The sequence below is a fragment of the Cylas formicarius genome, unplaced genomic scaffold (assembly GCF_029955315.1).
Source record: "Cylas formicarius isolate icCylForm1 unplaced genomic scaffold, icCylForm1.1 PGA_scaffold_7__23_contigs__length_41026272, whole genome shotgun sequence".
NCBI lineage: Eukaryota > Metazoa > Arthropoda > Insecta > Coleoptera > Brentidae > Cylas > Cylas formicarius.
Window position 1 is genome coordinate 13,537,932 of NW_026844352.1, and position 14,501 is coordinate 13,552,432.

The 14,501-nt window shown below is 36.3% G+C and overlaps 2 protein-coding genes across 4 annotated transcripts in view; both read left to right on the forward strand.

Annotated features, from left to right (window-relative positions):
- The first annotated feature begins 382 nt into the window (after positions 1-382).
- LOC132704640 (odorant receptor 30a-like) lies at positions 383-10,635 on the forward strand. 2 transcript variants are annotated; one of them, XM_060674772.1, is made up of 6 exons: positions 383-3,449; positions 3,500-3,745; positions 5,008-5,320; positions 5,374-5,578; positions 5,627-7,901; positions 9,931-10,635. In XM_060674772.1, the coding sequence occupies exons 1-5, from the start codon at positions 3,062-3,064 to the stop codon at positions 5,672-5,674; spliced, it is 1,200 nt and encodes a 399-aa protein (XP_060530755.1). In that variant the 5' UTR covers positions 383-3,061; the 3' UTR covers positions 5,675-7,901; positions 9,931-10,635. The 2 variants fall into 2 exon arrangements, with proteins under 2 accessions (XP_060530755.1, XP_060530757.1); XM_060674774.1 differs by having other exon boundaries at positions 5,374-5,575.
- Positions 10,636-12,472: 1,837 nt separating this feature from the next.
- Positions 12,473-14,501, forward strand: part of LOC132705316 (carbonic anhydrase-related protein 10) — a 544,428-nt gene continuing 542,399 nt past the window's right edge. For both annotated transcript variants that reach the window (XM_060675835.1, XM_060675836.1), the window contains exon 1: positions 12,473-12,648. In XM_060675835.1, the coding sequence (XP_060531818.1) occupies positions 12,600-12,648 (49 nt within the window). In that variant the 5' untranslated portion in view covers positions 12,473-12,599. The remainder of the gene's footprint in view (positions 12,649-14,501) is intronic.

A 14,501-nucleotide genomic window follows, 5' to 3' on the forward strand; every position in this document is an offset into this window, starting at 1 on the left:
CGCCTAGTTTATAAAAAATGTCTTTAAATTCGCTGCATAATTCAGTGATTGATTGCTGCTCTTCTGAGTTTATGTGGGATAGCCGTATTAATTTGGTTATATCGATTTTTGAGGGAGAATTTTGAAAATATTAATTTTTATCGAATTTTTTTATGGTTTCGAAAGAATATATTTCGAATGCTTCCTGTATAAACGATTCTACGGGAATTGGTTGCAACAAGGTCGTGTTAATGGTTTTATCGGTGTGGTTTTGTATTTCAACGGCTGCGAATCCGTTTCTCGCGTGGGATAGGGTTCTAGGAATAAACAAGTTATTTATTTCAGTAGGTGGTACTAAAATATCGCCTTCAAAAATGCTAGCTGGCAAATTCTTAATAATTTTCTCATGAGAGTGTATCGAAAATGAAAATTTTGAATCTGCGGGTTCGCGGAAGTTAAAAGGAATTTGAATTGTTTTATTCGAAAGTATTTTGGTATTTAAGTCAATATTTAAATTCATTTTCATCAAATCAGTTAATCCAATAACGCCATCGAAAAAGTCGTGAAAATCGAAAAGGATAAAATCGATTTCGTAATCGATACCAAACTCTGTAAGTAGGTAAAGCTATAGTAGCTTCAAATTGAGTGTTTTGGCTGCATACGGCTGTTTTTATAGTATTTTGTGCATTATAAATACAATTCGAAAAATATTGTTCAGCAATAATAGGTTGTAACACTGATCTATTACTACCAGTGTCTATTAATAATTTAATATTTATAGAGTTAATTTGCAAGTAATGAAGGGGGTTATACGAAGATACGTTTATTTCAATTAAGTTGGGGTTTCTTCTTGACTGGTTTCGCAAAAATTTTGGGATACATCTAAGTGTTGATTGCTTTGATTTTCTAATTGACATTGTATTGATTCAAAATATTCTTAAGGAAAATTATTTTCAAAACGCGGGTCAAAATAATCTAGCTTATCCTCAGAATCTTGGTTGCCGAAGTTCGTCACGTCATTTGAATGTAATTCTTCAAAGACAAAGTTATTTCGCGTGTTTGGGTTCGATCGGAAATAGTCGTTTTGGTTTCGATATTGGTCTCGTCTTATGGAAGGTGTCCTAGACGTTGTCGACATAGGTTCAGGTTTGGGCAAATCGCGTGGGTTTGTTTCTCCGGGCTTAAATACATTTGTTGGTTTACCTAAAACTTGACTGTTGGTAAAGTATTTTTGAGGGGGTAGCTGTCTGGGCCTTACGTCAACTGGGCCAGTTGGAAACATTTTTTGTGGGGGCTTAAAGCAATTTTGATTAAAAGGTTGTTGTGCGGGGTTACTAAATTGCTGATTTGGAAATTGAGCAAGATTGGGTGGTACAAACGCATTATTGCTAAACGGTCTTTGATAAAAAATTTGAAGATGTTGATTTGTCGGTGCACTGTTTAAATTTTGGAAGTTCGGTTTTTGAGATTTATAAGGCCCGTTCAGAGTCCCATACAATCTTTCAAAATTTTCGAATTCATTTATATATGCCATGCATAGTGTTTTTTAAGACGCCTGTGCACCCTGCGATAAATGAATTTAGGGGGGTTTGATCATAATGTTTAATATATGAAAGCTTTTCTTCCGGTGTATATTTAGACTCGTTACTTATACGCTGTGCAATGTCGCTCCTTAATAATTGAAGTCTACTTCCAAAATTTATCAAGTGCTCATTTTTATTGGGCCTAGTCCTAACTAATTCTTGGATTAAACAATTCAGATCTCGGCGATCGGAAAAACATTGAGTCAATGCGTCTTTCAATGCTTTCCAATCACTAATTTCTGTTCGATTACCTACTAGAACTGGGGCTCTGCCTACCAGTTTTTTCTGGATACATTCAAAAATATGTTTATTTAATTCCGAATTTGCAAGGGAAGCGTAACTATTAATTAAGCTTTCGCATCTGTTGATAAACTTATTTAAGGTATTGCTATCACTTTCGTAAGGTTGAATGTTTTGCAATTTTGATTTAAATAAATTCCAATTTACTTGGTCTGTCATTTTTTCTGATATTTTCCTTTCACTAAAGGTTAGATTTTTGAAAATTTCACTAATTTTAGATTCTACGTCACTACTTAATGCTTTGAAATATTCGCAGCTTGTTCCTGATTCACAATTTAACATCAAAAATTGATCGATTTAAAAAAAAATGTTTTCCTAACTACTTGACGTCCGATACGTCTTGCCTAAATTCATCCCTATTAAAAGCCTTAACGGAGGATCTTAAAGGGGCGAAAGGAAAAAATCGCACTTACGGCTTTTCCTTCCCTGATCCTTTGTTGCACTGCTTACGAGAGTCTTCTCTGGGTTCGTCAACAAGTTCTTTGGATTGCGCTGTAGCGGTTGAAACCACTCCTCAGGGTAGCCTAATTCGGTAACTTTTCCGCACAATGCGACGTACACACACGAATTGTCTCTGCTTAACCTTAATTAACCTTACATTTGACACCTACATTATTACAAATTCCCTACGTAAGGAACTGTCCACCCACAAACTTCACGGCGAATACAAATACAATTCCCGACTGCAAAGCGATACCTACAATCGATAATTATAGATCTCCTGAAAACGTTTTCCGATTACCTATACGCAATCGATGACAAGATATCCAGTAGCGGAACGAATTTGTTTATTTACGCTAAACCTTGTCAACTCCAAATTTCGTCGACCGGCGCCTGTGGTATTGAAAATTTATTTCGTTTAATAAAATATTAAATTTTAAAAATTTGTGTACTTGCCTTTTTCCGTATTGTATGAAAGTTTTTTTATGCATGGAGCTTTCATATAAAAATGCAACACTAAAAGAAAAAAAAAATCTTTTATTATCGTCAGTTTTAAATCAACTTTTAATTTATTAATATCTCAAAAGCTGCAACTGTTATCCCAAATAAACGAGAGAAAAAAATATGCAAAATATACACCCCTTTGAAGACAGTACATTGATTAAATTTGGGGTGGTAATGGTGCACTACTTGTTTCCGCCTGAATGCCGCATTTATTTGCAAAATTTCCATGGAAAGCGTAATGTGACGAGGTCATTATGCACAGCAAGTTCCGACTAGCCCTGTATAATTTAATGATAATAACGATGAGAAATGATCTACCTCCATTTGTAGAAAACCTTGAATCGCTTTTTGGGGAGACATATACTTTTACCCAGCGTGCGACGCCGCTGATGATCAACCCCCAAGTAATATATAAAGGTGGCGAGTTTCACACCCCTTCAATCATGAAGATTGACTATTTCAAGCACGTCAGGAGACTGATGATGGTGATCGGCATCTGGAAAGTGGAAAGCCCAGACGATTCGGTATTCCGGAAACGGATCTATCAAGTCTACTCGGTGTCGTTCCAATTATTATGTTATTCGGTGGCTTTTTCGATACTTGCCGAAATACCATCGTTAGCAAAGTCTGAAGTGATGGCCTGTGAGTGCCTCAAAAAAAAGTATGATCCCTGATATGCGTTTCCGTTGCAGCCATGGACAACGGCAATAGATTCACCGTGTTCATGGTCATAATCATCAAGATGATCGCCTGGCAATCTAAAAGGATGGTCTACCTGCTTGGCATCATGTTGGAACAACACGCGCATATACAGGCTGCCTCACTCGCCGATTTCGCTATCCGTAGGTTGTATCAACATCACGTGAGGTACAATCACAAGTTTGTGTTCGTCCTTGTCTTTTCTGCGGTTATCATATCGGTTACCATCTCTGCTGTAGGTAAGTCTGGACACGCCACTTTCTCATATATGTTGCTTTCTTCAAACTCCTCCACTACCCTTTATTTTTTCACTTCAAAAATTAGTTGCAGCCACTGGAATCTGGTCGTTTGTTGCAACCAAGGTTGCATTTATTCTTCTTAATAAGTCCTAGCTGGTTACGTTATCCATCCAAGACAAATTTAATAAGCGTTGATAAGTCCATTACTATAGCGCTATTAGTCTGTAGTGGTTTAACAGCTGTCAGAAGGCATTTGACACCCATAGGTTTTCTGATTTGGCATCTAAAATTGTTACTTTTCTCCCTTTATTGTAAGAAAGAATTGGAATATCCCAACGCTTCTTTTAATGCACTAGGAACTAGAATTTTGATATAGGGACACTTATCCCTCTATCCCGCTTATTTGAAACTTGAGCTGATCTCTGATCCTATCCGTCCACTACCGTAAAGATTACATATCAGGAATGATGTAAAAGACGAAAAACATGTCAGAAGTTGGAAGGAAACTTTTTATAATAAGTATGATTCAAAAAATTGTAGCCATCACCTCTTATACCTTATAAATCCAATTTTTTGATCAATAAATCCTTATCTATACAATCGTATGCTCTAGAAAGATCTAACCACTCGCCTAAAGCTATTATTCCTTCCTCCAAGTGTTTTAAAATTGTTTTTATAAATTGATATATATTGGTTTATGTTGATTTATTTCCTAAATACCCATGCTGATGATTGTACCGTAGTTTAGACTTATAAAAAAACTATGAATCTTTCGCAAATAGCTATCTCAAATATTTTTGGAAAATCCGGGCCAAATTCTAATCTGCCGGTAATTGGGAATTATTTCTGGATCTCCCTTTTTGTAGAGTGGTTATATAAATTCCATTTTAAGTTGATCTGGGATAACGCCATTTTCAAAGGAGTCAGTTATCAATGGGCACATCCCTTTAATAACAAATGGAACAGAAATTTTTATTATACTAGTCTTAGGCTGGAAGGGGACTTTATATTTATGTCAAGTATGAAAAAGTTTCTATGGTCATAAGAAATTTTCCGAACTACAGTCAAAATTTTGTTTTAGTTTCAGTTCTTTTTGTGTGGTGACAGCACCTAGAATTGCATAGTATGCATTCATGATCCTTTGCATAGTAAATTAAAATTATTCATTTCCTTTTGAGTAAGTGATCTAAGTCCACGATTTTACTGTAATAATCATTATTAGTCCTTAAAAAGGCAATAAAATGATGTCGAGTATATTTTAGGAATGACAACCTCATATCGATTCATCAATTCGCCGGAAAATGGAAATATTACCGAGAAAGAGCAGCCCGTCAGGTCCGAGTACCCTTTCGACACACAAAACCATAACACGTTAGCCTTGGTGGATCAAAATCTCAGACCTATGATCGGTTGTTTTTGTATCGGTGTCACTACCGCTTCGCTCAACTCGCCAGCGATATTCGTCAGATTACAGTTAAAAGTGCTGCAGCACTACTTCGGGCACCTTCACCAGCCGCCGGAGGAAGCACTCGACAGCCTGAGGTTGTTGTGCGTGAGACATCAACTCTTGATAGAGTGAGTGCTAGCAGTAGTGGTTTTCTCGAGATCCCCAGCGAATTTTATTTTAGATGTACTATAGAGTTCAGCAAATCGTCAAAACATATAGTTCTGCTGGATTATAGAGTGTCATCGGTCACATTCGCGGTGCCGATCATCCAGACTATGAGTAGTTTCTTGATACAGGGAAAAGAACTCACTGTCACCATATTAACGCTCACCATTCTCCAGCTAATCACCTTTGCGTGGAACTGCAACGAGATTATCGTGCAGGTAGTTGTGAGTGATTATTTTCCAATTTTGTGAATATCCGGGAATCCTTAGAGCACCGAGCTGGGGACAGCGCTTTATAAAAGTGAGTGGTACGATTAAGATCGAGCTGCGAAAGTGTGGATCCACATAATGATGATGCTGTGTCAGTCAGAGGCCTCTGTGTTTGCGTATCGGCTGGTTGGGGGTAATGGATTTGGAAGCGGGATTATGGATAAACATACACAGTGAAAACTTTATTGCTAACAAAATATAGTTTAAAACTTTCAGAGGTTGAAATTGGGCTAATCCTACACCTCGATTATCAGAAAATGATTGGCCCGTTTGTCTGCAAATTAGGGAAGTAAAATGAACGTCCTCACCACAGTACAAATTAATGCCCTAAAGTTATTTTTTTTGTCAAATTTTAACTCAATATAGCTAGTAAAGTAAATGATGGAAATCAGTTATTTAGGGTAGAAAAGTCGCGAAAATGTAATAAAAAAAAGAAGTATCAAATGTATATTTAAATTTGGCCTCAAGATCGCTTTTGAAACTTAATTAATAAAAAAAAAATAAAAATAAATTACGAAAACCTCAAAAACCGAACAAACAGAAGAACAACGGTTAACGAAGAAGAAATGCATTTACCAACATAAAACAGCTTATATAAATAAAAGTTCAGATTCTAACCATGCCATTCATTTAAATTTAGAAATGTAAAAAGTTTGACGATAATTTAGATATTATACATAATTAATCATTAATCAAAAACTAAATTTGTTAGAAGCCATGGAGATTTACAAAATGAGATATTCGAATCTAATCTAAATGTGTCTTCATTGTTAAATTAAAAACAAAAATTTACTTTGCGTTACATATGTTATATTTGATAAAGGCAGTGTGTTTTCGAAACAGCTGCCATAAACCAATAAATAACTGTGAAAAACTCAAAAACCAGTCAAAATTATAATTACAGATTTAATGACAGATGAAAATACCAACTAAAAATTATGAATCCCCAACTAATAATAATGAACCCCATTTTCCAAAATTATATTCTTTAATTAAATTACACAAACAGGATATGCCAATTAGGCCTGTCGTTTCTCTTGTAACAGCACATCTGTTAAACTTTCAACAAGATTAATAAACAATTTGGAATATCATATTGGCTTTAAACCAGGTTAAAGACATTAAAATTTCTCCTAAGGCAATTCCAGTTTGTTTTGACGCCCAAAATCTATTTCCTACCAATCATAAACATAATAGACAATATGCTTGACAGTTTAACAGTTTAAATGAAACTCTTCACTGGCATCTTGGAAGACTTGAAACACAAATAATAAACATGAATCTCTAGTCGAAATCGAATTTAATATACCAGCGTATTTGTGCTTCATCGATCTGAACAAGGCATTTGACAGAGTTCTTCTTTCCCATGGCATAGCACAGCATGGTATGAATAGGGACTGCAAAGTTAAAATCTCTAAGACCTGTATCAGGCCGATCACGACGTACGGAGAAGAGACCAACGAAACGAGGATAAAACATGATGACCCTCCTGACTTAAATGGGAAAAACAAGATTTTACCGAACCAGAAAGACTAATATGAGGCAACAATGTGTTGTGTAAGACTTCGTAAGGTGAAGAGGAATACTCTCACGTAAAAAGGATGAACTTGAAGGGAAACCAAACCAAAATATTTTGATTATTTTTCTGTCGTTTTGATAATTGTGAACTTCACAGGGCTGAACTGCTATTCCACGGCACCGTGTAAAAAGCAAATCACTAGATCTGGCGAGCTAAAAGTGACTTCCTCCCCTGGTTTACTGTTCTTAAATCTCAGGTGGTGCTTTGGAATGAAAACTGATTTTAGATACACCGTCGAGTTCAGCGAATCACTCAAATACATAGTGATGATAGATTATACACTTTGCTCGGCTACATTCGCGATGGTGATCCTCCAGATCACAGCGGTAAGTGCAACAAATCATAATGGAGGTGATTGTGATCAATCGTCGTAGCAGCAACTAGTAAGATCAGGATCAGGCTACGACATAATGATGATGCGGTGTCAGAGGCCTCTAAGGGTGCACATCGGTTGGATGGGGGTGATGGATCTGGAAGCGGCAATGTCGGCGAATATTAATGGGAAACATGGAAACAGAGACTGAAGCTGGGTTATATATACACCTCTATCATGAAGAACTAATACTGGTTTCATTCGGCTGTAACCAAACAAATATAGTACGGATATTGAGCGTAGATAATTACATATATTTCTCAAGCAAACAATTAACATACAACAAAATAGCACTGGAGTTTTAATTTTTTTTTAAACAGCAGGTAAGTCCGATAGAAGAAATGGTTGAACTAAAACATGCACGAGGTTTGAGCAATAACTTGAAAGAAACCGTTTGTTAATGCTGTACAACCTGTACCGGTTGTGGGCAAAAATCGATAAATTGCCTTCTCTGCATAAATGTTGTAAATTATTTGAAATTGAAATTTGAAATTATTTGAACGGTTTTCGTTAATGGAATTATATGATTAATTAAAGTTTCTTCACATGCACAACATACGTTACGTTAAAATTTGTTTCAATCGAGATTATTCTTTGAGAAATAGTGGTTTTCTAATAATGCGGATACTAAATACAACCGGGCCGTCAATATTACGCATGATTACAGGTTTCGGAGACACTAGTTTGACGAACACAACTAATTGTTTTCTCTAAAACCAACTTGTTTGTTAGTGTTTCACCCAATATTGTAAAGAACTTTACAATCGTCACGGATGTCATTGGGCTTTCTTTTTTTATTGTTGCAATGAATGAGGAAACACTAAACTCTTCAAAATTGGTGAATCAAAAATGGTGAATGCGCAGAAGCATTTCGTCCTATCCTTTTTGTAATACATCCTTGTTTTTTCTTTACCTGTAATTGTTGGTATTTTTCACATTTTTAGGGTCACTCTAGGGGTGTCTTATCGTGCGCGGTATGCATTTTCTATTGGTCGTTCGGCTTGAGATTCCACTAAAATTGTAAACAATCAATTGAGTTACTTCCCTTTTTGTTGGCGATTTTGGGCTCGTGTTTTACAATATCCTGGTTATTTGGTCCTCGATTGGCCTCCACTACTGTTTCAGACCAGACATTAACATTCTAGAGCGTTGGATAGGGAAAAATGTTTTCCTTGGAATATTAGCAGCTCTCACCTATCATCGACATGCGCCCAAGTTCACGATTATCACGATTTGTCGCGTCAGTGCAGTGCGCTTAGGGTTTTGAGCCTAGTACCAGCAACATGAACGCTAGTTTGCACCAACGATATTAACCGCATAATGGAATACTAAATTTATGGGAGGCTGGTTAGATTTTCTTCTTCTTTTACTCTGCGATTGCGCAATTTTCCTGATACTTTTTTAAGTCTTTTGTGTGCTTGTCATTTAAAAGCCAGTAAGGATTGCGAGAGCCACTACGCCCCACCTTTAAGTATAGTCCCGCTGATCGCAGAGTATGTTCGTTCCTATGGGATACCTGTTCTTCTTTCTGCAAGTTGTTCGCTGTAAACGCTTATTCTTGTGCCTGTTGGTTCTGGAGAAAAACTTTTGTTGTCAAGGATCTAGTTTTCCCAGTAGAACCAAATATTGTGGAGGTCGGGTGCTGTACCTGTTTACAGTCTAGTTTGGAAGCTTCTTTTCTTCTTATCCACGTTCATGGGAATAATAAAGACACGTGCACCGCCATTTTTTTATCGGTTATTCACCGTCTGGCATAGTACCCTCCAGGTTATATTTATTTGACCTATTTGAGCCCTTATCCGCCGTTTTATATTTACCTAGGTTACTTTTGACCCGGAATTTTCCATCAATTCTGCTGTGCCGCGGCTAGGCCGAGAATTAAATGATAAATTCCCCTTAACATATTTTTTTTTTCTTAAACAACACATATTCGCAATTTTTTTATTCCCTTTTCCTATTTCTTTCCGTACTGGAGCTCGGGTCTCTAGCCGGGAAAAGGTAATTCTCTCTGAATCTTTTTTTTTTATTTATTAGTAGCGACCCTGAGTGTTTGAAAATTGGGCATGTCGAGGTTATAGCTAGTCAAAATTGCACAACTCCTTGGGTGTAACACTTCATGTGCCATTCTGTTGAAACCATGGAACTTATTTTGGCTGAACAGATCAAGTCCTCAAATAAATTCATTCGACATCTGAAATATTTAACGCAATTTAATTTTAAATTTAAGTTTTTTTTTCCCTTTACTATACTGATTTTTCTGTTATTGCATAACTTTAGTGTTAATATATTAATATTTTTCTGTGAAGTGAAAATTTAAATTTTCATAATTAGCAGTATCCAAATTTATTATAGAGCATAAGAGCAGTATCTGTAACGAATGACTAGTTCAACTTCCCCGGGAGAAAGAAGAATGCAATCAAAATCATAAATTAAGATTGGTTTAAAGCAAAGTGCCAGACACACTGGAATTGAATTACCAGGAAATAAATGATAGATACACAGGTAATGTCTGTTACTTTACTGCAAGCATGACATACGGTCGAAATTGGAACGTAAGAAACCCTCAGCTTTATATCAAGCCTAGTCATTTCACGTAGAAGACAGCTCCAAGAGTCATCGCATTGATTATCTGGTGATGGATATTATTTTATCAAGCAGTTTGTAGATCCTGCATGTGAACAAAAACTGAATAAGAATTGGTGTTTGTTAAGAAAGCAATGACCCGTGAAAATACTGCAATGCTTAGCTTTTTTCTGGGTAGTCAGAACCTGATAACTCAATACCTACGCAGCTAGCAACATCCGATAGTTTTAGAAATTGTTTCTGGAAATTTTCCTTTATTTGTGCTGCTTGATTTCCTCTTTAATGGACATGCCGTTTAATACAATTATTACCAAAACTTCTAGATTCCTGTTGCTGTTGAATTGAATTTGCTGAAGTTTCGCCAGACAGACCTTAATTGAAACTGGCTCGCATTTCTGTACCTGTTTATATATTGTTGGAGGAGCTAAAGGAGGGGCATTAACATTGTCTCGGATGACTGATTCCCATATTGGAGACTGGTAAAGACCCGAACCGCGATTAAGATTGTTTGATTGCTTATAGATTTCTATAGATTCACTGATTTTTGGTTGGTAGAAGAATTGATTACATGCAAGAATTTTAGTTTAATCGAATAAAATTTTATATCCTGTTTTGTCTCCACTGTATACTTTGCGGCATATGCATAGAAGTGGTAAATCTGGTTTTGACGACAAATAAACTCATCGGCAGTTGCCAAACACAATCACGAAACCGGACATAAAATTTTATTCGATAAAACAAAAATTCTTGCATGTAATCTAATCTAATAATTCTTCTAACAACGAAAAATTCGAGAGTTTATAGAAATCTATAAGTAATCTAACAATCTTAACCGCCACTCAAGTATTTACCAATATGGGAGACGGTGTTTATGCCCTTCATTTAGCTCCGTCTCCCTCAAACAATGTATAAGCAGGTACAAAATGCGAGCAAGTTTCAGTCAAGCTCTGAAGAAACCAACAGTTGCTGAAAAGCCTGTTTGACACGAAGTTCTAAATCTCCTATTGTAAACTCTCTCTTTAATAGCTCCCCAAATCTGGGCATCAACCGATGTAATGTCTGGCGAACGCAGTTGCTAATTCCTAGATATTTTTCTTCCGGTCTATCCAGTGCCACATATGCGAAAGTTATTAGAGAGAAGAGGTATTTTAATTCTGGGTTCAGTAACTCGGGCTGCGATAGTTTTACGGCTCTGTAAACAAGAAAGTTAATAACCCATGATTTATGGCAGCTGATTATGATATGATAATGCACTGTTTGAATATTTACCACAACTTCTGGATTCCTGCTGCGTCGGTTGTTGAATTAAACTTGCTGAAGTTTCGCCAATCATCCTATTGACTTCTACAGAGCTTATAAACAGAAAGACCCAATGTTGGGTCTGATTTTCTGTTGATAAGTATATCTAAGAATGGGAGATTTTTGTTAATTTCTAATTCAATGATAAAACGTATGTTATGGTGTATAGAGTTTAAACGGCATGAGGCCAAATAACAAAAGTATCATTAACCTAGCGTTTCCGTGATTTTAACGCTTTTCAGGGAAAACCGATAGCTGCGTACTTAATACTTCTTATTTCATTGAACAATTAAAAAACATAACATTCGATAGACAGGATATTCTGGTTAGTTTCGACGTAGAATCACTCTTTACTAAAGGGCCTATTCCTGAAGCTCTCAACATTATTTCAGATATATTAAAAACAGAGAAAAAGAAACCAAAAGCATCATTGGCGAAGCGTCAGCAAGTTCAATTCAACAACAACCGGCACAGGACGAATCCAGAAGTTTTGTAAATAGTAAGGACACCACATTGTCAACTGACGCGTCAACAAAGGCAGGGTGACATTCTAATGCTAGTTACGACGTAAAACGTGCTCTATGAAGCATCAGAACTAATCGTCTGCTAGCTGTATACATCCATATAGTTCTTACAGTAACTTTGCGCCTGGTGATGTGTTGTATCTTAATGTATACTTGATTTTGAGAACTGCAATAATTCGTTAAAAAAAAAAATGGTACGCCTTCATACGTTTTGCAAAAAAAACCTTGTTTACCAATGGTCCAGAAAAGATGAACAATCAATCTTTTCGCGTCGTAGAGCCTTTCCGACAGAAAAAGAAAATAAAAAGCGGCCTGAATTTGAGAATATATCAAAACAAAATTCCGTGGACTGAAACTTGCGCGCCGGCCGTAGTTGCCATTGGGCGTTGCGACCGGCGTCGACCAATAGGCGGCGCCGCTTCCCAAGTCGTCGCGACGCCGGAAATAATACACCGAGGAAAAGACGCCAGTTCGCGTTTGAACTCGGCGATAGGCACTGGTCTCGCAGCTCGCTGTTTTGCTGTTACGCACACGTGACGCGGATGGTGGTGACATTACGAATGTCTTTATTAGTTGTTAACAATTATTAATGACGATATCGTGACTGACTCGATCATGAGAGGGGGGACGTGCTGTTTGCTTTTGGTAACCCTGTTCATTTACGGTAGGTCAACATTTGGTTCTTTTTGATTACTTTGATGGGATTCCATTTACGATTGCACCTAGGGCAACAAGTTGACATACTGCGTACTTTATGCAACATTAATGTGTGAAGTAAAGACAGAAATTTTTAAAACAAAACTATAACCTACAATTCTGATTGAAACATGAGTGAAGCTGATTGTTTTTGACCTTCTTTGTTATGTTACTATCTCCTATGGACGCATTCAATGTTTTCTTAAAAAAAAAACAAATGCATTACTCCATATAAAAAACACAACACAACACAGTGACTTAAATGTTCATTTCATAAAGTGTAGGAGTGTGGTTCTGGGGCTATGTTGCTGGAATATCTGATATCTTCTATGACTTGGAAGAAACAAATCTTGATAATACCCGCTATGATTCTGGTTTGACTAATGTTTCAGTTAGTTTTTAAATAAGTATGATTTGGAGCTTGATGTGAAATTTGTCAGTTCATCGACCAATTTCTGTAGTACTAAAAGATATAGTTCTTAAATCTAAAAAAACTAGAATAGCCTCCAAACGTATATTTTGGATAACTTAAATAAATATCCCAACGAGAGCTAACGATGCTTCTAACAGTTTTGGATAATTTTTCGGCAGAGTTCGACCATAGTTAACCAAGACACAATTGAAAAATGTTTAGATTAGACATTTTGACAATATAAACCTTGAAATTATAAACGCTATAAAAGTCTTATTATCTCTTTACTGTACAAGATCATAAATTTCTGAGGTAAAACAAATAATTCCAGTGTTTAAGAAGGGTCCACTAAATGAACTACCGAAGCAATAGACCCTTTTTGCCAAAAACCTTTGATACGCTTCTTGAAAAAGCAATTTTGAAGAAAATACCATATTTAATCCCCTTAAATTTGGTTTTCGGAGCAATTAGTCTACAACGCACGTGATATTTTTTTTACTTATTACATCAGACTTGCTTCGATAATAAAAGAGGCTTAATTATTTGATTTAACCAAAGCTTTTGATTATTATGGTTTGGTCTTATGGTTTCCTCCTCCGGAGCTCCAATCATATCGTTCTCATTGTTGTAGTTTGGATCTCATAATATCCTATTAAATTCTTTATTGTGCTACCTGATGGACTCAAAGCTAAACGTTACCAGACTTTGAAATTCGTCATACCTCAAAAAACGGAATTTATTACCTCGATAAATATCTGAACAATGATTTCTGTAATAAGGAATAGTGTCGTAGTCCACCGATGTGAATTGTATATTCAGTGTTTGTTTTTATACTGATCTTTTAGTGTAATTCATTGTTAAAGTGAGAGATTTGTATTACCATAGACCTACAGCGTTATCATTTTATCTACTGCCTTGCTGACATTTGCAATGATCTTTTCCTGTTGAGGTGTAAAAATAATTATGTATGTGCAGCATCTACAGTTTCTTGTAAACCAACCAAAGTAAAATGTCTTACGTTTAGGTGAGAAGTAAACATTGTAGTTGCATTCGCTACAATAAGTCCCAGTTCGGTTCATCTACCACGATCGCTGAATAGTAATGTAGCGATCCTTTCACGCTTTAAATGTTTATGAATCTATTTAGCATTATATCATGATTAAAGGAAAATGCACTGCTGTAATCAAAAGTATTGCGCTATTTTTGGTCACTTGTCTTTAAATGCGGCAGACAATGTTTCTTCAAAATCGTCCAGTAGGTTGGCAATCATGAATTTTTATTTCCTTCTACACTTCGTCGCTGAATTTTTCCCTGCATTATTGGTCGTAGTAAGAGTTCCTTCATGGTAGATACCGCTTCTGTTTTCTTTCTTATTCTATGCAAAAAGCATTCTTGATATTGCTGCAAGT

Bases quoted from the DNA above. Each gene is read 5' to 3' on its own strand.
- LOC132704640 (XM_060674772.1), top strand. From the start codon at position 3,062: ATGCACAGCAAGTTCCGACTAGCCCTGTATAATTTAATGATAATAACG. The intron at 3,746-5,007 runs GTAAGTCTGGAC...AGTATATTTTAG, and splicing joins GGTTACCATCTCTGCTGTAG to GAATGACAACCTCATATCGA. The intron at 5,321-5,373 runs GTGAGTGCTAGC...ATTTTATTTTAG, and splicing joins AGACATCAACTCTTGATAGA to ATGTACTATAGAGTTCAGCA.